General features: G+C 33.2%; 1 protein-coding gene across 6 annotated transcripts in view; it reads right to left on the bottom strand.

The window, feature by feature from the left end:
• Window positions 1–24,725, bottom strand: part of CNTLN (centlein) — a 269,734-nt gene that overhangs the window by 51,175 nt on the left and 193,834 nt on the right. For 5 of the 6 annotated variants that reach the window (XM_023533714.1, XM_011365337.2, XM_023533712.1 and 2 more), the window contains exons 17-18: window positions 24,013–24,106; window positions 23,688–23,911 (exon numbers count right to left, since the gene is read on the bottom strand). In XM_023533714.1, coding sequence (XP_023389482.1) covers window positions 23,688–23,911; window positions 24,013–24,106 — 318 coding nt within the window. Of the gene's footprint in view, window positions 1–7,064; window positions 7,348–22,481; window positions 22,538–23,687; window positions 23,912–24,012; window positions 24,107–24,725 lie in introns of those variants that run through there. The other variant, XM_023533715.1, reaches the window with a different exon arrangement.

Raw genomic sequence — 24,725 nt, 5'->3', positions numbered from 1 at the left:
GAGGAAGCATAAGTCTCTGAAAAGGAAACAACCCTCTAAGCAACTGTAAGAAGAAACAAGAACATATTGGAAAATTCATTCTGCAGTAATGAGCACTGCAGTAGGCAGAATACTCAGATGACCCTCAATGATCCACATCCCTGTATAATACCCTTCACTTGTATGTGGATGGGACCCATGAATATGATGGGTCCTCACTTCCATGATTACATTATTTGCATTATGTTATATGCAAAAGGAATTCTGTAGATGTAAATTATGGCCCCCAGTCACACCACTTTGAGTTAATCAAAAGCAAGATTATCCTGGCTTCTCCTGACCTAATCAGGTGAGCCCTTTAACAGAAGCCCAGGGGCCATCTCTGAGGTCAGAGAGATTCACTTGCTGGTCTTGAAGAAGTAATTTGCCATGTTATGAAAGAACTATGGATGGGGCTATAAGTCAAGGACCTAAGGAAGGCCTCGGGAGCTGAGAATGGTCCTTGACCAGTAGCAAACAAGAAAATGGGCACCTCAGTCCTACAACCACAAGAAACCAAATTTTCCCAAGAAACCCACAAGCTTGGAAGAAAAGCCTGAGCTCCAGAAAGGAAGGCAGCCTGGCTGACACACTGATTGTATCTTTGTGATACTCTGAGCAGAGGACCCCACTAAGCTGTATCAGACTCCTGACCATGGAAACTGAGGGAATGAAGGTGTACATTGTTTCTAAATTGGTAAATTTGTAGTAATTTGTTTCGTAGCAAGGAAAATTAATATGAGGCCCAATTTTTAAAAACTCCACCCCTTTCTTAAAGGTATTCCTTGTTCCCTTATTGCCACCCTGCCCTACTTTGAGCAAGTATCCTGAACCCCATAGTGAATAGTGTATAATATCCTCATTCTAGTTTAAATTTCTTCTCCTTATCCATGTTTGTGTTCATTTTATTTCTTCAATTTCTTTTAAAAGTTTGTTCCATTTTCTATGCTAGAAATATAAATTGTCTCTACCAAATCTGCATTTTGTAGTTTAATTGCCAAGAAAAATCCTCTAGCCCGAAGCTTCCTTTTGCTGCTTTCGACAGTAACTGTGGAATCCCATGAACAGGGCAAATAAGCGTCCTTGACGTATTCTCCCTTGTGGTCTTACATGGGAGTTCATTAATGAATTCCTTTTATTCTGGGCCTCAACTTAACATTTTCTGGAAGATTTTGAAAAGAATATCTAGATTCAGAAACTGAGTTAACCTATCATTTGTTCTTCTTATACATGCTATGCAGTAGGAACTGTACTAACTCTGTGTTTTCAAGGATTATAACAAAAAGTTACAACCCTTAGGTAGCTACTGGTCTATATCCTAGAAATATGTAACAAAAAACTGCAGTAAATAAATAAACTCCAATAAACTGAGGAAATAAAACAGAGAGCTAAGGGAACGGCTGCTGCTTTCAAACTCTATCTGGTAAATGCTGGTTATAGCCAGTCCCCTTCCATGTTCTCTTCTGATTTGTTTTGTCAAATGTTTCCTAGGAGCTGCACAGAACGTTAAAAACCACAGCCAGATCTACAACCACCCTACTGTCCAATTTTTACTCTACAGAAAGTATCACCAGAACATGGATGAAGAAACTGAGGGCAGCCCTGGGGAGATAGAGAATCCCTTCTTCAACAGGGAGTCTCTGTAAACATTTTAATGTTCAAGAATGAATTATTAGAAAAAAATAAAACAGAGCCCACGGAAAATATTCCACAGCCCAAGTGAAAAGAAGTAAAAGAAGTAAAAGGCTTCTGTGAAAAGAAGTAAAGAGCTTAGAAAAAAATTAAACCTAAAGAAATAATTTCCCTAATCACCCCCAAACAATAAATTTTAGATACTCTCTGATCTCGATGAAAATATTCAACATCTGTCTACTCAATGGTGATGATGCTAGCCATGGCACATGTCATGAAAATGCTTTGAGTATTCAACTAGTTGAGGAGCAGTGCTCCAAGGAAAAGGAATGGGATGTGGTACAGATCTTCACTTCTAATAAGAGATGGATTCTGACCTAACATTTTCTTCTGAACAGTAACTACAATATAGTATTGAAAGACACTGCTCAGTCCTCCCCACATGTTTTTTACCACTGGATTAGAAACTTAAAGTCATAAACCATTTAAAAAATTTGAAAAGCATTTTTAGTTGGGATAGTGGGATCTGAAAAGTAGACACATGGAAATTCTAGAAAATCCAGCTAAATGTGAGGTTGAATGTCAGGGTCACAGGAGCAAAGTTTCTGAGAAGTCTATGGAGGAAATAGTTGGTGGCAGAAGGATGCTTTGCAGTCCATGTTGGGGCAAAGGTTAGATGTCAAATGTTGGAAAAGGTCAATCAGTAACCAGAGTAAAAAGTGAGAGCGTCAGTTTCCATCTACAACAATAGTGGGGCCTGTTATTTTTCTTCTTTTGAACCCAAAGTCTTTGACAGTCAAAGTAGAGGAAAACAATCATTAAGTGGGAATAGTCTGTTTCCAATTATTTCACCTAAATCTTTAATCTTGAATTCAGCATAGGACTGAGAATATTGAATAAGGCTACTTCATGTTGATTACATAAATAAGTTGATTTATATCTCCCAGTCAGATTGTTTTGGTTCGCACTTAAGTAGAGACAGCAGTTTTGAAATCTTGTTGTGATTTTTAAAAATTATAATAGCATAATTTTGTTACCAGAATTATAGCAAAAAGATTGGAGACAAAATTCTAGTTGAACAATATCTATGTGAATTCTATAGGCAAGAATGTCCTAGAAAGCCACCATGATTTTAATGATAATTCTCCTTCCTGTGAATAGAATCAATATTCTTTCACTGGGAATATTATTCTTTTACAAGGAATAAAACTAAAAGAAATAAAATTCTCTATGTTGTACGTGTATAAGACTAAAAGCACAGTCACTTAATTAAAACATTATATGAGTTACAAAGAAAATTACACGGGTTTCTAGGTCACTAGCAGAATATTTTCCATACAAGTACTTATCTACGAAAATAAATGGTTCAGATTAATAACTCTTTCAAGTTAGTAACAAGTGTTTTAAATTTAAAGCATGAATTTTCCTTTGTTTTGATAGTTGAGATTTTTTTAAAAAAAAAAATTAAAAATTAAAAACCACCCCCCAAAAAAAAGAAAAAAGAAAAAAGATCTTAGGCAGAGATGAAATTATTTATGTAACAAAATTTCTTATGAAAAATACACTGAGTTATTACATCGCTCATTTATAAAACCATTTTCTGACAAATGCAGTTATTAAAAGCCTACAGTATGTTTCACTAAATGTCAAGCAAATGAAGGTAAGATAGAGGACTTTTTACCAATGCTTTTGCTAGTAGTTAGACTTCAGTAGCCTTTAGAGACCATTAAGTACCCTTTGGCTAATTGGCCAATGGTAGATTAATCCTCTTTTTATTCTAGCAGCACTATTTTAACACCCTTTACACTCTGTCAGTGTAGTGTCTGAATGACAAAATAATATTGTGCATGAATAATAAGCAGAAAAGTTAAATTAACATTTCATGTTTCACATGCCATACCTATGTGTCAGAAGAACTTTCTTTTTAAGTCACTGACATTCAACTTTTTTAAACAATCTCATGTTGACATCTTATTGAGGTGAATCTTCCTAATTACTGCTAATTGCCTATCAAGAAAAAACTATTCATGAAGTGTACTTGTCTAATACAGATGAACCCAGCTCCAATGTGCACATTAAAGACAAAGCATGATACTTAAGGTGCTACTTTGTTATAAGGTCATACTAAATATGGTTTGCAATTAACAAAGCAATTTTTTATGGTACGGAAAATGCCAATCTGTCTTGATGCGTTCAAATTAGATTCTATCAAAGAAATATGGATATCTGCATATGGATAAGAGATATGCTACTCTCAGTAACATTTTCAAGGAGTAAAATTAATTCAATGCCCTTATACTTTGTAATGTGAGTTCTAGGTAATGCCCAATTAAATAATTATTTTATAAATATGTTTGAATATGATTTCTCAAAATGAAAAGCAACACTATTATTTCAAATGTCAAATTGTGTAAAAGTTTATTAATACTTTAAATTCTCAAAACATCCCCAGATACTAAAAACATTTAGCATGTATCTTTTAATTTGTTTTAATAGTTTTGACATTATAGGCATTTATAGTAAATATTAATCCATGTGATATGAGCAATATAGTGTGTTTCAAAATAATCTGAATAACTAAACTAATGAATACAACTGGACTGGAATGAAACCGCATCATTTAAACTTCTGTCCCCACAACTATGGAAAAAAAAATCAGTAAGAACGTATTATAACTTAAGTTTGGAAAATTAACTAATACAACTGACTTTCAAATATTCATAGAAAAACAATATTTGATATATTCATAGCAAGAAGAACTCAACTGTAGGTGTTATTTCAAATCATCTGTTCTAGTTATGAAAATAAAAGCTCCCTCAATACATACCAAATTCTAAGTACAGAGACAGATATTTGGAACCAAAACTATATTCAGACAATATATCATTACTACCATAAGATTTTTTTACTGTTCATATGGTAATATTATCAGTTCCATTTCAGCCCTCTTAGACATTTGATCGACACATGACATTCTTACTAATGACCATCAAAAGTTGTAACGCATTCCCATTCTGATTCTCTTCCCTAATAGGAATGCGATAGTGTCATCTGATGTGCCAAAAAAAGAAACCAAACGTTTTCTAAACTCTTCTTTTTCACTCTCCTTCCCCTGCTTTATATAGCTTAAATTCAGCTAATCAGCATATAAATATCTATTCTTCACATGTACTGTATACACATATCCTCTTTAATTGTATTCTTCCTCCACCCTTTGCGTCAATATTTTTTCAGTTATTTAAGTTTTGTGGGGTCATGAGAAAAAGAATCCATCCTAATTAAACTACCGAAAAAAACAAAAAAGGAAAAAATAAGTAAATATGCCAAATCATCAAAAATAATAGTTTGTGATATTAATACTATATTTATATCTAAGTAAAGAACAGCCATAAAATTTTAAGTAAAGTTATAGATAGTGATTGAGTTATCAGGAACAAAGGCTATCAAAACCTAGAACATCTGCAGAGTCTCATAAAGATTGCCTCATTCTCTTCTAATTAAATTTGATTTTCCTAAGCAACAGATTTCAAAAATTTTCTGATTGTTTTTCCATCCTAGTGGTGTGACATTACTTTTTATTGTACTATGTTTTATTGCATAAAAAGGCCTTTGTGGACTGGCTTGAGGAAATTAGCTCACATGTAGTATTGTTACTAAATGGAAGTGAGGATCTAGACAATTAAAAATTGCTCATAATACTTAATTACTATATAGACTTCAAAAGAAAGGCATTGATATTCATAATAAAAAATTAAAAATTTTTTGCCTTCTAAAAATTTATAATAGACCATGATATACTTCTGTAATTCATATTTTATAAGATAAAGCATTTTCAATTAATAAGCCTCTAAAAAGCATGTATATGAACATTAAATTATTTAAATTACACTGGAATAAAAATGAATAGGAATGATGCATTGTCATGCTGATATAAAATATTACCAACTGTTTGGGTAATAAACCCAAAGGTTAAAGATCATCATGTCTAGCTCCAACTTTGTGTATTCAAACTAGTAAAATGATATACATTTCTAAGTATGTACTAAATATAAATAGCATCTTAATACTTAGGAATTGAAATGTTTTACTGATAGGGTCAATACTTAACTGTATGTCTTTCCTCAGATGTACTACATCTAAGCTCTGCAAACAAATTACTTGGATGAAAGCCGGCTAGGGAATTTTAAAAATCCTACAACTCATTACAAATTTAACAGAAGCAGTACTAAGTCTTTATATGATGTTGATTAAATTTATAAATATACCCCACTAGAATTCTCAAGAGAAACAATAATGGTTGTCTCTATTCCCTGTGTAAGTTTCATAAGGTTCAAGAGAGTAAAAAACTGGACATTTCTTTAAAAAAATAGTTTTCTTCCAATATAATAAAAAGTTATCAATACCACTTAAAATGGGATTCCTGAAATTAAAACATAATATATGTGAAAATTACTTAAAAAATTACCTTTCATGGCATGGAGTCAAAATTTCTTTTAAAAGATTAAATAAGAGATTTACAAAGCTTGGACTTAAGACTATATTATTCAAGATATTTCTCATAGGTTTCAATGAAAAGCTCTTTTTTTTTTACACAAAAAATTTCACATGGTAACTTCTTCCACCATCTTTCACTTTGTTTTCTATTAAGAATTATCTTCTGTTTATCATTATTCTTTCAAGTAGTAAGGCTTGATCTAACAGAGTAGTCACTCAATGAATTATCTGATTCTCAGTCAGCTGTGCTGTGTGATTATGATTCATATAGATCTCTGGAAAGAGAGTGGTCTGGAATTCTTTTTATTTTTATTAATGGAGCCGGTTTCTCTGCTTTTTTTCCTATATGAGTGATTCTCAAAGAATATATACTACCTAGATACGTATTTAGGAAATAAGTAGGGGTACTTTTGAGTACCACAATGATAGACACTGAAATGAGTGAGAGCCAGGAACACCACATGGACTGCAATGTATAGATAAGCCCTACCAAATAGAAACTGCCCTGTATCCTGCATGATTTTCCAATTTCCTGCCAATTATTCATGTAGATAAAAAAATGCATATAATAAAATAAACCTAAATCCTAACAAAAAATTACATATAAACAAAGCAATTCTTCCTATGGTCTAAGAAACTTACAAACCATGTAAATCAAGGGAAGACTGGAAAGATGAGGAAGAAATCCCTTTCTTTTTTGGAGTCTAAGCTATAAGGATGTTAACTACATGGCCAGTATCCATGACCATGGAGAAAGCTAGTCTGAGAGGAGGAGAAGTGAGATAAAGAGAAACATTAAAGGTATTTGAGAATCTGGCTCCAGTTATCACTGCTCTTCCTAAGTTTATTCTCTTCAGTTCACCCTTTGATTTTGTGAGCTTTTTTTTTCTTATATTTCAATTCAGTTTCTGTTACCTGCTACCAAGAAAGTCCTGCTAACAAAGCCTTCTAAGAAAAATCCAACAACCTCTTCTCAGTTGTCCTATTTTCAGTTCCTCAATGGCATCTGACACTTTTGACCAACTCTTTTTCTTGTTAAAACTTTCCCTCCCTGTTGCTGTATAAAAGCACTTTCCTACCTTCTCCTTCTCTGACTCCTCTTCTGCCCATACATCAGATACTCCCCCAAACTTATCTTGCTGCAAAGATCTGTTCCACCTCCAGCATCCCTTCTCTGGGATAACGGCATCAATAGGTTTCTTTCTTCATTTTTATGAAATATTTCAAATATGCAATAGATATACAAAGAAAAATATAATGAATGCCTATATATCGACCACTCAGCAAAATAATGTATTACCAATACAGTTGAAGGCCAAGAACTTTCTCCTCTGACTGACCAGAAATAATTGCTATCCTGAATACCTTTGATGTTTATCATTCTCTTACATTTCTTTATACTTTTAATATGTGTATGCACTTCCAAAAAAAAGTATAGGGATTTTAAATATTCTTTTTTCACTTTTTAATATCTCTAAATTTTACACTCAAATATCCTACTGCCCACTTGATAGCTTCACTTCAGTGACAAATTACCACTTTGTACAGTGGTAAGCTGTCATGTATTTTAGCCTCTAGGGATTTATATTTCCTTTTTGGGGATGGAAGTTCTAGTATTCATTTATAAGAATATTTGCTATATTTTATCCAACTTTCTTGGTGTGCTTTAATATGAAGTCCCCACCCCCAATATCCAGTATATTATAATATAGTCTATCATCAACTTTCTAATTACTTTAATTACATTCCTGGCAGGTATCATAAATACCTCACTTTTTTTAACTCTCTCACGTATGACTGGTCATCAAACTGTATTGCACCACTGCAAAATATCTTAGTTTTTTTCTAACTCTTTTTACTTCTATCAGCATTGTCTAGATATTTATCATTTTTTGCCTTGATAATTAAACAATCTCTTTTCTAGTTGCTTACATTTAATCTCTATTCTCTCAAACTTGAATCTCAGTCCTCACCGTACATCAGAACTATCTCAGAGCTTTTAAAAACTAGCAAGAGGCAGGGACCACCCCTAGATATTAATTTACTTGGTCTAGGGTAGGGTCTGGTAAGTATTTTTAAAAGCTACACAAGTGAGGTAGTGTGCAGCTAGGGTTGAGAAGCACTGACTATACCAGATTACTCACTATTCATATTCAAACCATATCTCACCTTGAGGCCTTTTCAAGATTTCCACCTTCTGATAGCTTTGTTCCACACACATTTCAAAATCAAACCAAATTTTAAATCTAAAGCCAATGCCACCTTATTCAAAAGCATTACTAAACAACAACAGTGATAAATGACTGTCTCTCTCCATTCATGTCCATGGTATATTTTACACACGCACACACACACACATCAATCATGCTATATGTATCACAATTTCCTTGTATTGTAATACTCACGTCCAACTGCTCTATTACTATCTTATATAGGACAAGAATCATGTTTAATTTGTTGTTAGATATCCCATTATTAGAGTGCCTTTCATGTGTTAGGTGCATTGAACTAACTGAATTGTGGCAAATATAAACACTTATCTATGTGCAAACCAAACTCTAAAATATATGCAAATTTAAATATAATAATCCCACAGTGAGAAAAATGTTATAATTTGTTACTTCTAGGCCTGTTGATATTTTAATGAGACATACTTACCTGAAAGTATATTGATGCAAAGAATGAAAACAGTACTAGGAATATAAGACTGTGTAATATAACATTGTTCATTATAAACAGAAAATAAATTTCTAACAAGTCACATTTTCTTAATATTTTCTGTGGCAAGATCACAAGTGAATTTGAAAACAAAGTATAAGTATGATTTTACAGTACACAGTGTTCTAAATAATAATAGTTCCTTACAAAGTCTAATATAAGACACAGACATTCTGTTAACAAATATCGCTTGGTTCATCTAGAAGATCGGACATAGGAATAAGACAGTCACGTCCAATTCCACATGGATTCCAAGCTCAGATCCTGGTTTTTGCACAGTTTACCTTGCGAACATGATCCGAGTGACATTTCACAAATTCCTGGATAAATGTTGCTACACTCTGCTTGGAGAGAGACAGGCTATGTCATGCACAGATCAATAATAGCGCTGTGTTTCATCAGCCTCAAAAATCAAAAGTGCTTCATCTGGCAAAAGCCATGGCCCTAGAGAATCTGACATATATAAACTGAATACCCTACAAGGAATGTGTAGTACACAAGCTATTGGGGTAAAATAAAAGAAAACTCTGGAGATTAGCAATGAAGTACAATAAGAGAGTAATTTTCTACTTCGTTATTACTAGAGGTGTGAACGCAGATCACAAAAATGGAAATTAGGCTATTTAAAATTCTGCAATGCCTGACAGAAAAAAAATGGGTCCAGTACAATGTAATGCCTTCAATCTTTCGAATAATAGCTATGTAAATAAATATAAACCAAAGACAAATGTAAGTTTAGGCTACAATATAATATAAATCTACATAGATGAAATGTTTTATGGAGATCCATAAAATCTGGCCCTATTAGAGTTATAGGGTTTGCTAAAAGATTCTTCAGATTTAGTAGGTAGTATGCTTAATGTTTATGTGCTAGATTAACCTAAAAACCCAAGGCATTTGTTGAATGAGTTATGCTCTATTGTTTTTAATTCCAGATTCCGACACTTGGCAAAAGTCCTTTATTTGGGGATTGATTAAACTAATTTAAGATTAATTGGTTAATGTAATTTGACAAGAGATGAAGCAAAATTGAAAACTCAAATCTTAAAAAAGAACCTGCTTTGTTAAAGATTGCTATTGCCAAAAAAGTTTGTAGAACAAAATCTCCTGTTGCAGATTTAACTGTATCTGACTCAGAGGACAGGGGAATCAAGAATTCATCAAGATATCAGAGACGATAATGATGTTTAATCACAAAATAAACAGCAGTGTATATTTATAACATGTATGCTGAAAGATTATATTTGAGTTCTTGGATCACTTCCAGTTGAGTAGTGGTAAAGGCAGCTATTAGGCAGCATGGTCAGGGGTGAAAGTCTGGTTCTCCATGCCATATTTTGTAAAGCATCTCTTCTCCAATGTTTGGAAATATTGTCATGCCTCCTTCTATGAACACAAAGCACTGGTTTTACATATATATAGAGAGAGATAGGTCTTTGTGGAGGAAATAAAAAAAGTATCCTCTTTCTTTAGAAAACATATAGGTCCATTGTACAAACCAGGGTTCAGAAAATTAAATGCCTATAGTTATCAGAAAGGCAACATAAATAAGTGATGTGGACCTAGTAGTATTTGTGACAAATGGTATGCACCATTCTCCTTGAAAGCACGATACCACGTTACTCTCATATCAAAAGCATACCTTCCAAAATTTAATGACATTATTAATCTATTAGTTGGTCTGTCAACTTTTTAGTCAGCTCCTTCAATGTCATCAATGTCTGCACTTCCTTAATGTGAATGAATATTTGATCTTGATCTATGTATATCTGCTCTTCCATGTTTAACTCTCGAATTGATTCTCTAGTTCCTAATCACAAAAGCCTGTATGATAGTATCACTTACATGTCAAATTACTGCCTCAAACTTAATAAATTACAACAGAATTCTTCCTTTGTTTTATGCTAAACTTAGAAAAAGGAAAGTGCTCCAAGAAATGTTGCATACAGGAAGTGATACATGAACCAGGCTTTGAGTGATATGCTGAATTTAGAGTAATATAAAGAAAAGAGGAAGGTTCTTGAAGTAGAAAGCAATTTTTTCATCTTGATAAAACTATGCAATATCATATCAGTATCTTGGTAAAAACTAGTCAATAAGTCAACCTTCCTTTTATTGTACTATGTACTATGCCCTCAATTATAAAGATTCTATGAAAGTTATCAAGGAAGTATAATACATGGTTTTCACCCTTGAGGAGCTAATTAGCTACTCGATGCAACAGAACCAACAAATGTTAAACTTTAAAATTACTGAATGCAAAATTATATAAAAATCAGCTTAGAAAATTAAAAAGATTGTGGAGTTAAGATCAAGAGATTATGTAGGTCATACTCCTGGAGCTACCAACTTAGCCTGATATTGGGCAACTGGCTTCAATTCTTCAAGCTTTAATCGCATCATATACATTATGAGGATAATATTTTCCTTATAAGGTTCATATAAAGAGTCAATAGAAAAAATTTTTTTAATGCCTAGAAAGTATGCCTAATAGTCATTAAATACATGCTAGCTGATGTTGTTTTGTGAAAAGCAGCAGAGTATAGCACTTAAGAGTACAGGTTCTGAATTCATACTGCCTGGGTTTGAACCCTAGTTCTGCCATGTAGGAGTTCTATGATCTTGGGCATGTTAATCTCTCTGTATCAGTAAATATAATATTTGTATAAAAATATATTTTTTCTATACAAACTTCATTCAAAAGAGTATAATACATTAAATGGGTGATATGTGTGTATAGGTATAGAAATAAAATTTTAATTAAAGAATATGACAGTGCTACTGGAATCAGAGCTAAGATTCCTCAGAAGCTATTTTAAGTCATGGATATAATAGTCTGTTTATAAAGCTGACCTAATTTCTTCATTGTCATAATTTGAATGGTATCAAGCTATACTACTGCTAAATGTCCCCTTGTAGGTTGAGTCAGGACCTAAACTAAAGGGGAAGCCAGCTACCTAATAAATTCTACCCCAGAATCCTCAAAATAATTTTCCTCAAAATAATTTTCACTATTTAAAATTACCTCATTGATCTGTTTGTATGCTTACTATTAGTCTTTCCTAAAATACAATACCAATTTCATGAAGGCAGGAACATTATTAATGGAGTTCTATCTACAGAAATAAAATGTTGTAGATGTAAATCCAACTATATCAATAATCAGTTTGAACATCAATGTTCTAAATGCTCTAAATGCGCCAAAAAGACACATTGTCATTGTCAGAGTGAATCAAAAAATAAGACCCAAATTTATGTTGTCTACAAGAAATCCACTTTAAATGTAAACATACATATATATTAAAAGTCAATGGAGAAAAATATACCATGCTAACACTAATCAGAAGAAAGCAAGAATAGCTATATTAACTATAGACAGAGAGGACTTCAAAACAAGGGAATTTACTAGCGGTAAGGAAGGGCATTACATAACAATAAAGAAATCAGTTCTGGATAAAGATTAAAATATGGCATAGATGATAGAGGCTCTGTTCATCCTTCTGGCTACTAAATCAAAGTTGTGACGGAAACAAGGAACAAGCAACAAGGAAAATCGCCTGGGATCTAGATGAACAAGCCATAGAACTAGGGAGAAATACAAGAAATCACCCTTCAATGGCAGAAGGTAGGATGGGGCGAGGATGCAGGGCTGCCTGGTCTCGAGTGACTGAGTGAAACCGAGGCAACAGCAGCAGCAGAGGCATCTTAAAGGGGCTGCATCCATGGGCAGATTTTTGCGGTGACGGACCTGCTCGTTTTGAGCACCGTGCCGATTTGACTGTGCACAGAGGGCATCAGAGACTTACAGGGAGACATTGCCGGAGTGAGGACCTAGGGGAGACTCACTCTGTACAGAAGTGCCGGCAGTATCCATTGTTCCCTGTTGAGCCCTCCCCACTCCCAGTGCATGGACATAGCGCTGCCATAGCCATGACGTCATCAAACTGGATAACAGAGGTTGCTCTGCCCAGAGTATTCCCTGAAACCCCGCCTCCCCCAACTGGTGGTCCCACCCAAGCCACATCCAGGTGTATCTTCAGCGAGTCAGGTGCTCCTTGCTGAGCAGCACCTAGACTCACACTGGAGGCAGCTGGCCTTGGTTTCTGGTGTGGCCTTTTGAGGTAACTATAAGCACAGCATCTGTGGATTGCTTGCTGAATCTTAACAGGTGGCCCTGGAGGGGTAGAGGCTTGGGCTAAGTTTGGCCTGCAGCCAAACCCCTCTCAGGACTGTGCCATTGGACACATACTTCACAAATCTATACTAATAAGACCAGGAGACTTAGAAGCTTTACTTAGTACATAGAAACAGACACAGAAAGGCAGCCAAAATGGGAAGACAAAGAAGCAGAAACCACATGAGAGAACAGAACAGAGATCCAGATATAATGGAGTCAAGTAATCTATAACAGATGCAGAGTTCAAAACACTGGTTATAAAGATGCTCAATGAACTTTTGGGAAGTGTAAATAAATTCAGTGAGAACTTCAACAAAGAGATAAAAAACGTAAAAATGGAAATGGCAATTATAAAAGGGAACCAGTATGAAATGAAGAACACATTATCTGAGATGAGAAGTATATTAAATGGAATAAACAAAGTGAATAAAGAAAAGGATCAAATGCCCTATCTAGAGGACAGGAAAGCCAAGGACACACAATCAGAATGGCAAGAAATAAGATGCCAAGACTATAAAAATAATTTAAGGAGCATATGGGACACTATTAAGGGTCCAAATATCCATCTGATCGGCATAACTGAAGAAAATCAAGATGATGAACAGCTGTGTAAAGAAATGATGATGGAAAACTTCCCTAACCTGGTGAAGGAAATGGACATAAAACCCCAGGAAGCTCAGAGAATTCCAAAAATCAGGGATCCAAAGAGGCCCGCACCAAGGCACATCATAATTAAAATGCCAAAGTTTAAGTACAAAGAAGGAATATTAAAAGCAGCAAGAGAAAAACAGATAATTACTTATGAGGGAACACCCATAAGACTTGTAGCTGATTTGTCAAAAGAAACTATGCAGGACAGAGGGCTTGGCAGAAAATATCTGACAGGATAAAGACACAGGATATACAACCAAGGATACTTTATCCAGCAAAGCTATCATCTAAAGTTGAAGGACAGATAAAGAGCTTCCCAGACAAAAATAAACTAAAGGGATATATCATCACCAAGCCAGTATTACAAGAAATGTTGGAGGGACTTCTTTAAGAAGAAAAAACATGTATCAAAAATAGGAATAAAGAATGGTAACAACCACATTCCTATCGATAAGTACCTTAAATGGAAAAGAATGAAGTGCTCCAACCAAAAGACAGAGTGGCTGAAATGATGATAAAACAAGACCCCCTACATATGCTTCCTGCAAGAGACTCACTTCAGATTAAAAGACACACACAGACTACAAGGAAGGGGATGGAAAAAGATATTGCTTTGATGGACTCAGAAGGTATTTAAGTCAGACAGAGAAAAATAAACACTATATGATTTCACTTCTATGCAGAATCTAAGGAATAAAAAGAAAAAAACTAATCAAAAACAGACTCACAAATATAGTGGACAATTTAATGTCGGACAGAGAGGAAGTGGGTTGAGGGGCTGGGAGAATGGGGTGAAGGGTTAAAGAAGTACAAATTAGTCACTGATGGATGGTCACGGGGATGGGGAGCATGGCATAGAGAATGCAGTTAGCATTAATACATTGGCTAGGTGGAGGGTCAGGGGAGGGAGGGAGCAATTGGGGGGATCGTTTTATGAACTATATAGATGTCTAACCAATGTATGATATATTTGAAACTAATTTAAAAAATAAATCTAAAAAAAGAAAAAAAGAAAAGAAAAGAAATCAGTTCTCCAAGGAGACATAACAATCTTTAATGTGTATATGCCTAACAACAGAACATCAAGCTATAGGAGGCAAAAATTAATAGAATTACACAGAAAAATAAATAATTCCACTATCACAGTTGGAGACTGTAACACCTTTCTGTTGGAAATGGAGAGATCCAGAAAATAAAAGCAGTAAGGACATTGTTGAGCTTAAACGAAGTTCAAAATAAACTGTATATAACTGACATCTACAGACTACTTCATCTAACAACTGCAAAATACATATTTTCCTTCATCTAATAACAGAAAAATATACATTCTTCTCAAGCTCACCTGGAACATTCACCAAAATAGACCACATTCCTGACCATAATACATACATTAACAAATTGAAAAGGACAGAAGTCATGTAATGCCTGCTCTTAGATCATAGATGAATTAAACTAGAAAGCGACAACTAAGACATACTTCAAATTAACACATGGCATCAAAGGAAAAATCTCAAAAGAAATTTTAAAATATTTTAACCTGAATAAAAATAAAATCACAACTTATCAAAATTTGTGGGACAACGTGAAAGCAATGTTTAGAGGAAAATTTATATCATTAAATGCATGTATTAGAAAAAAAGATCTAAAATCACTTATCTAAGTTTCCACCTTAAGACTCTAGAAAAAGAGGAGCAAATTAAAACTAAAGTAAGTGCAAGAAAAATAAAATAAAATAAAAATTAAAGCAGAAATCAATGAAATTGAAAATAAAAGTCAATGAAACCAAAAGCTAGTTCTTTGAAAAGAACAATAAAATTGATCAGTCTCTAATTAGAATAACTAAGAAAAAAAAGACAAAGGACACAAATTACAAATATCAGAAATGACAGAAGGGATATAACTACAGGTCCTTGGACATTAAATTGATAATAAAAGAATATTATGAACAACTCTATGCCCACACATTTGATAATCTATGTGTAATAAACTAATTCCTTGAAACACAGAATATGTCAAAACTTACACAAGAAGAAATAGACAATCTTAATAGACCCATATCTACTAAAGAAATTGAATAAATAATTAATAACCTTTGAAATGAAAAGCAGCAGTCCCTTATTCACTGGTGAATTTTACTAAACTTTTAAGGGAAAAGATTATACCAATTCTCTATAATCTCTTTCAGAGGATGGAAGCAAAGAGAATACTTCCTAATTCATTCTATGATATCAGAATTACCCTAACACCAAAACCAGACAAAACCATAAGAAAAGTTTAGATCAATACCTCTCATGAACATAGATGTACAAATACTCCACAAAATATTAGAAAATAAAATCCAACAATATAAAAAAAGAATTATACACTATGATCCAAGAAGCAAGACTAGTAAAATACTTGATAATCAATGAATATAGTCCTTTGCATTAAGAGACTAAAAAATAAAAATCACACAATTATATCAATAGATGCAGAAAAGTAATTGACAAAATTCAACACTCATTCAAGATAAAAACTCTAGTTAATTAGTAATACAGGGGAACATCCTAACTTGATAAAGAGTATCTATGAAAACCCTACAACTAACATCACACTTAATGGAAAAAAGCTTGAAGCTTTCCTACTAAGATCATAAACAAGGCAAGATGGTGCTTCTCACCCTGGCTTTTCAACATACTGGAAGTCCTAGCTAAGTCACCAAGATGACAAAAAAAAAGAAAAAAAAAAGAAGAAATAAAGATTAAAAAGGAAGAAATAAAACTGTCTCTTTTTTTGCTGATGAAATGATTATTTTTGTAGAAAACCCAAAAGGAGAGACAAAAAGGAGAAAGAAAAAAAAACAAAAAAAAAAAACTTCCTGGACCAAATAAACGATTATAGCATTGTTGGAGAATACAAGGTAATATACAAAAGTCAATTCCTTTCCTATATACCATCAACGAACAAGTGGAATTTGAAATTAAAAGCAAAACACTAGCATCCCTAAAAAGAAAATACTTCAATAAATATCTAACAAAATATGCAGATCTATATGAGAAAAATTAGAAAACTCTGATAAGAATTAAAGAACTAAATCAATGAAGAGATGTTCCATATTCATGGACAGAAAGACATAAGATCATTGGGATGTCACTTGTTCCCAGTTTGATCTATAAATTCATTGAAATCCCAATAAAAACCCCAGGATGTGGATACTGACAAACTGATTCTAAAGTTTACATAGAAAAGCAAAAGACCCAGATTAGTCAACAGAAGGAAGGAAGGAAGAAATTGGTTAATGGAACATAATAGAGAGCCTAGAAACAGACCCACATAAGTATAGTCAACTAATTTTTGACCAAAAAAGCAAAGGCAATACAATGGAGATAAGATAGTCTTTCCAACAAATTGTGCTAGAACAATTAATTATCTACAGGCAAAAAAAAAAAAAAAAAAAAAGCAAAGGCAATACAATGGAGATAAGATAGTCTTTCCAACAAATTGTGCTAGAACAATTGATTATCTACAGGCAAAAAAAAAAAAAAAAGACTCTAGACAAAGACCTTATGTCCTGTCCTTAATGAAAATTAATTCAAAATGGATCATGGACCTATGTGTAAAATGCAAAACTAAAAAACTCCTAGAATATAACATAGGAGAATCTTTAAATGACCTTAGGTATGGCAATCACTTTTTAGATATAGCACTAAAGGCATGACCCATGAAAAAGAATAAATGATAAGCTGGACTTTGTTAAGATTAAAAAGTTCTGTTCTGTGAAAGACAATGTTGAAAGAATGAGAAGGCCTATTCTGCCACAGACTGGGAGAAAATATTTGCAAAAGACACACCTGATAAAAGACCGTTATCTAAAATATACAAAGAACTCGTAAAAGTCAGCAGCAAATAACAAGCAACCCAATTAAAAGTGGGCGAGACCCAAAAATCTTACAAAAGAAAATAAACAGATGGCAAATAAGCATTAAAACTATGCTGTACATCATGTTATCAGGGATATTCAAATTAAAACAATGAGATACCACTACACATCTATTAGAATGGCCAAAATCCAGAACACTGACAACAAATGCTGGTGAGAATGAGGAGCAATAGAAAATTCCTTCATTGCTGGTGGAAATGCAAAATGGTACAGCAACTTTGGACGACAGTTGGTGGTTTCTTACAAAACTAAACATATGCTTACTATATGATCCAGCAATCGCTCTCCTTGGTACTTACCTAAAGGCATTGAAAACCTATATGCATACAAAAACCTGCACATAGATGTTTATAGCAGCTTTATTCATACTTATCAAAGCATGGGAATAATCAAGATGCCCTTCAGTAAGTGAACAGATACATAAACTGTGGTACTTCCAGACAATGGACTATGTATTCTTCAGTGCTAAAAGAAATAAACTATTGAGCTATGAAAAGACATGGAGGAACTTTAAGTACATATTACTAAAAGAAAGAAGCCCATCTGAAAAGCCTGCATATTGTATGATTCCAACTACAGACACACCTTGTTTTACTGCATTCTGTTTTATTGAGCTTCACAGCTGTTGCATGTTTTACAAATTGAAGGAAAGACCCTTTACTAGCAAAATGATTATGCTTTTTGCTTTATTGAGTTACTTTATTATGGTTGTCTGGAATTGAACCCCAATATCTCTGAGGTATGCCTATATATGACTTTCCAAAAAATGCAAAACTATGGAGACAGTATAAAGATCAGTAGTTGCTAGAGATTGGGGAGAGGGATAAATAGGTGGAGCACAGAGGATTTTTAGGGCAGGAAAAATTGATACATGGAGGGATACATGCCATTATACATTTATCCAAACCCAAAGAATGTACAACGCCAAGAGTAAACCATAAGGTAAATGATAGACTTTAGGTGATTATGATGTATCAATTGTAGGTTCATCAATTATAATAAATATACCTCTATGGTGGGTATATAAATAATGGTAGAGTCTATGTATGTGTGGGGACAGGGGGTATATGTTATATCTCTGTACCTTCTCCTCAATTTCACTGTGAACCAAAAGTGGTTCCAAAAAATTACTCTGAATAAAAAAAAATACAAATCCATTGCTCACAAGTTCTACCTTCTGTAAAACACTAGAACACAGTTCAGCTAAGTTCTTTTTTACTCTGTAACAAAGATTGTCTTTCTTCTGGTTTCTAATAACACGTTCCTCATTTCCATCTAAGACCTCTCTAGAATACCCTTAATGTCTATATCTCTAGTATGCACCTCAAAACTTTTCCAGCATCTACTCATTACCCAGTTCTAAAGCTGCTTCCACATTTTTACATACTTGTTACAATAGCACCCAGCTCTCCAGTGCCACAATCCATATTAGTCTACTCAAGTTGCTAGAATAAAAATACATAGACTAGATGCTTTAAACAGCATGCATTTAATTTCTTAGAATTCTGGAGGCTGGAAGTATGAGATCAGAATGCCAGTATGGTCAGGTTCTAGTGAGAGCTCTTTCTGGCTTGCAGACAGTTACTTTTTCACTATGTCTCCCCACAGAGAGGGAGTGTTCTATCTCTCATCTTATAAGGGTACTTAGCCCATCATGAATGCCTCTTCCTAATGATCTCACTAAACCTAATTACTTCCCTAAGGCCCCATCTTCAAATACCATAACATTGGGGATTAAGACTTCAACATAGGAATTCTGGGTGTCACAATTCAATCTATAGCAAGAATTCACCTCTTAAAACCTATTTTGTTATTTAAACAAATAAACAGAGAAAATTAACAAAATAACTCACATACAAATGGATAATAAGGATTATTCTGCTTTCTCTAAACATGTTATTTCAGGAGAGAGCTTTTTAGAAAATCAGGGTTTTTTTGTTTGTTTTTATTTATGCCTACAGTTCCTGGTCTTCCTAGGTGGTCTCCCATCCAAGTACTAACCAGGCCCGACCCTGCTTAGTTTCCGAGATCAGACATTGGGTTTGTTTAGGGTGGCATGGCCAGAGACCATGGACTGTGGCTCCACTGGGGCGCAAACCCAGGACCTTCTGCATGTAAAGCAGACATACTAACCATTACACTATGGAACCACGTCCAAGAAAATAAGTTTTATAGTATGTAAAATTCCACCAACATTTACATATGATATCTATCATTTGATATCTATCAGTCAATATCTTATACATAATTATTTACTACCTAATGCAAAGCATTCAAAAGACTTTCTGAAAGGTGCATTTATGGTTAAGGCGGTATTTTCCTTTATGATATGGATTCTGGTAGTTTGCCTCTGGGAGTCAATGTTATTTAAATCTGTATAATGACACATATGTGACTATAAGGGAGTTTCCACAGTCATAATACACTTAAGCAATACTACTGGAACAAAAGAGTATGGCATTTACATCTTGTTATTCTTAAGACTTGGGACTCATTTTTCATGTTTCTGATGAATTATGAGTAAGGCTCTTAAGTCAAGGAACTGAGCATTCAAACTGGAAAAGCTGGTCAATATTGTTAGCTTTAACATATTGCTATTCCCTGTTCACTTTTGCAATAGAGAATTGAATGTGTTAGGAAAAAAAACATTATTTTAATTAAAAACTAATTTTAAGAAAATTCACCTTAAATATATTTTACTTTGTTGAGTTTAATTGAAGGTAAGTGCTTCATGTAATAATAGGTTCTTTCATATCTAAAAATGTTACATAGCTTTTACATTTTACCATATTTATTACTTAACAAATTTTTATGTTGGCAGTAGGCTTTGTTAAATTCAATAGATAATGATTTTCATTATATTGATCTGTCGGAAATGAATATATTACCAATAAACTCATTGAGATACTGCTACTTGTCTTGATATTTTCCTATTTAAAGCCAACATTTAAAAAAATTTTACTGAGATATAAATTGATATATCACACTAATTACTCATTTTAAGTGTACAATTCAGTGTTTTAAGTATATTCACAGATATGTTCAACTATGACCACAGTCAATTTTAGAACATTTTCATCGCTTTAAAAAGAAACCTATACACTTTAGCAATCACTTCCATATTCTTCTGTCCCTCCCAGTCTGAAACATTTACTAATATACTTTCTGTATTTATAGATTTGCCTATTCTGGATATTTCATGTAAATGGTAGAATATGTGTTCCTTTGTGACTTGCTTCTTTCATTAGGTATAATGTTTTTAAGGTCATCCATGTTGTAATATGTATCAATACTGTTACTTTTTTGTAGTTTAATAATATTTCCTTGTATGTATGTGCCACGATTTGTTTATCTATTCCTCAACTAATGGACATTTGGATTGTTTGTACATTTTGGCTATTATTAATAATGCCACTATGAATAATACCGCCTGAACATGTACTATCTTCTTGTACAGAGCCTTAAGGTAAAACAGAGGTAAGACCTTAGGTTTCCTCATTTCTTTCCTGAGCATGCACATAGATCTATGAATGCATGTGTTCTCCAGATTCCCAGGAACGTGTCAGAGCCTTTCGAAACTCTTAAGAACATCTCATTTCCCACCTTTTCCTTTTAAGCTATTTAGTTATTATATCCTTTGACCTAAACTGGAATCCATCACCTCAGGCAGACTGAAGTTAAAATAGTTGCCTATAATTGTTTTTGATACACCATCTCTTCCCCACTGCTCCTCCATTACCCCCAGGAAGAAGACTGTTCACAATGAATGAGATCAGAGTCATCTTTTAACTGGGGTCTTCCAGAGAACCATCACATAAGTCATATAATGACAGTTATTAGGGGATGAGACTTTGAAGGAATTCCAGCTCTATTCTGCTTCTTCTGGAAGCTGCTAGGCTGCATGGAGAATATGAACCATCATTTTTCCTAGGCTACTGCTGAGCTGAGAGAGTGGGAGATGGAACTAAGGCAAATTAAAATGCCACAATGTCCTGTTCTTATTTATATTCAGCTGTTTTGTGTGTTTGTTTGTTTGTTTTAAGTAAACACTCTCTAGATTGTTGCAAGTCTTTGGTGAATTTCCAGAGTTCGACAGAGGAATGTGAGTGTCCCTCAATGTGCACAGAGTCTCAATAAAGTGCTTTATAGATTTCATGTAAAATACTTTTATATGATATTTAATCTTTAAATAACAAATTTATTTCTGAAAAAACCTATAACTTCCAAGTCACCAATTAATTGCCTTAGGAATATTATATTAACCCTTATTAGATTCTGTATCCAGCGTTATAAAAATGTTGATTCCTGGTGATTTTTGCCTGTTTTCATTGTTTTTATAGAGGAGTAAATGTTCAAAGTCCTTATACCAATAGTGATGCATTCTACATGGAAAACTTTGAAAACATTATGCCAAACAAAAAGAGCCAGACACAAAGCCCAAATATTGTATGATTCCAACTATATAAAACGTGTAAAATAGGCAGAGCCATACAGATAGAACGTAGATTAGTGGTTGCCTAAGGCTGGGAGAAATGGGAGAATGGAAAAATGATAGCAGAACGGTGCAGGGTCTCTTTTAGAGATTATGAAAAGGTTTGAAAATTGATTTTGGTGATAGTTGCACAACTTTTTCAAAATAGTAACAACCACTGAATTAAATGAGAGAATTGTATGGTATGAGAATTAACTCTCACTAAAATTATTACAAAAACATAATAACAATAGGTAATTTTAATACTTTACTCTCAATTGATAGACTTAGAAATTGATAGACTTAGAAAACCAAGGATATCAACAAGTTGAAGGATATGGCAAGGATATGGACAAGTTGAGCATCATTATTAATCAATTAAGCCATTACATATACTCAACCCAACAAAAGCAGAATACTCATTCTTCTCAAGTGCATATGGAACATCCTCCAGGATCTACAATGTGTTAAGCCATAAAGCAAGCTTAATATATTTGTAAAAACCAGACCACACAAAATAACTTCCAGATCAAATTTGTGGTGACAGAAAGAAATCTAACTATGGGCAGTGAACACACAATGCAATATATATATGCCTTACTGCTGAATTATACACCTGAAACTCACTGGATTTCATTAACCAATATTACCATAATAAAAATTAAAAAAATAAAAAATAAAATAAAATAAAAAAAGTTCCAGTGTAATTTTGGAACATTGGTCAGGTTTGAGTAAAAGGCTTCTCTGGGAATGAAGCCAGAACACAGTTCTTAATAGTATAACATTAAATTCTTTACAATTAAAACATTTCTAAGTATTGCCTGAATCAAAGCAATAAATATTAGAAGTGAAAAATTTAAATGTAGTTAAAAATTTTTGTGATCATGATTTTAAAATTATTTTCAAAAATGTTTAAAAGAATTCTTCTGTGTAAAAACAACAATGAATTTCTAAAAATCATTCCTTATACAAATATCTTTAAGAATGGCAACATAAGGGACAATCTTTTCTTTTTCATTTGCTTTAAGATAAGATTATAATAACCAGTAGTAAGGTATAATATATCTAAAAATAGTTGCAGAAAACTAAATTTACCTGAATAAAAGAAGCATAAATAAATTATAGGAACACATTAACATAGATATTTATCTTAAAATCTTCACATTTTAAACTAGTATTTGCAAACAGAATCTAAGGCAATTACCAGTTAATAGTGTGATATATAATGATAAATTCAAAGTTTAGACATGGGCAAATGGGCAAGCTAATAAATACATTACGGAGCTGCTTTTAAAATCTAAGATATAATGCAATAATAATATCATACAAAAATGTTAAGATGAAAAGAAAAACTAAGTGGAAAAAAATGCTAGTAAAATGTTTGTCTTTTTCATTTGCTACTCTCTTCCTCATACAGGTTGTTCCTTAATATGACTTTATTAAGGAAATCTAGGTATTAAACTAATTATATTAGTTAGCAGTGCCTGGGATTTTGTGTTAACTCATAGACACATCTAACACAAATATGAATCAAACAACACATGTAAAACAAAACATCTGCTTTTATAATACAGTCTATTATAATTTATTTTTAAAGTTCCCTGTACCTTTATTGTCTGTCTGCTTGTCTGAAATCGTTGATCAGATACTTGCTGCTGATGAAGGAGCTTTTCGTTGACTTCTTTATATTCTTTAGCAGACAATTCTGCTGTTTTTTTGGCAGTCTGAAGCACACTGTTTTGTTGTTGCAAGGATATGATCCGTTCTCGTAATAAAATAATATTGCTACTTGATTTCTGGGCAGTTATATTTTTCCACTTTTCTCTGTTAACTGAGAAAATATAACTCTATTATATAAAAATGATGTTGTTCATAATAATTTAAAAATCACATAAATTACAAAGACATTGTCAATTTCATATGCATTCTTACCTCTGGTAGGAACTGTTGTATGTGAACTCTTTTGAATGTCACCATTCTTCTTTTGAAAAGATGGTTTTTTGGCATTCTTGTAATGAAAATAATCCTAAATTTGAAGGTTTCATAAAAACTAGATCATTACTCAGTTATGACTTCAAGTGAACCAATATAATAAATTTCTTTACTTAAAAATATATTTATTCATGCAGTTTTAAAAAATCTAGACAATAAAATTCTATAATTGATACCAAGAACCCATAAATGAACAAATGTATCCACTAAAGTTGACAGAGAGAACAGAAGATAACAAATACAACATCAACCCCAAAGTAGTAGAAATTTAACCTGGGGACTATTTAAAACCTAGGAGTACATATAGTAAAAGCAACAAAAATAAAGTATTTAATAACTTATTCTCCAGAAATCTCGGTCCTTTTCTCAGAGACTGTTCTCTGTTGCATGTAGTCTGATGAATCCCTTCTGACAAATGAAGCTAAAATATTGTTGATGATAATAAAGTAAGTTTCCTTGAAGCTGTATGTTTTCCTCTTGGCATTCCAATACACTAAGGTTAAATAAAGTAAAGCTATGTTGACTTTTGTTCCAAAATGTCTCAACAATTTAAAAAGCTTTCCCAAAGCAAAATTTGTAATAGGAATATGTTTCAAAATATTATAAATCCCAATAATAAAATATGTGGTCTTAGGTATGTGTTGACTGGGAAA

The sequence above is a fragment of the Pteropus vampyrus genome, unplaced genomic scaffold, assembly GCF_000151845.1.
Source record: "Pteropus vampyrus isolate Shadow unplaced genomic scaffold, Pvam_2.0 Scaffold109, whole genome shotgun sequence".
In the NCBI taxonomy this organism is placed as follows: Eukaryota; Metazoa; Chordata; class Mammalia; order Chiroptera; family Pteropodidae; genus Pteropus; species Pteropus vampyrus.
The sequence above is the reverse complement of the archived record's forward strand: the minus strand, read 5'-3'. Positions and strand labels throughout refer to the sequence as shown.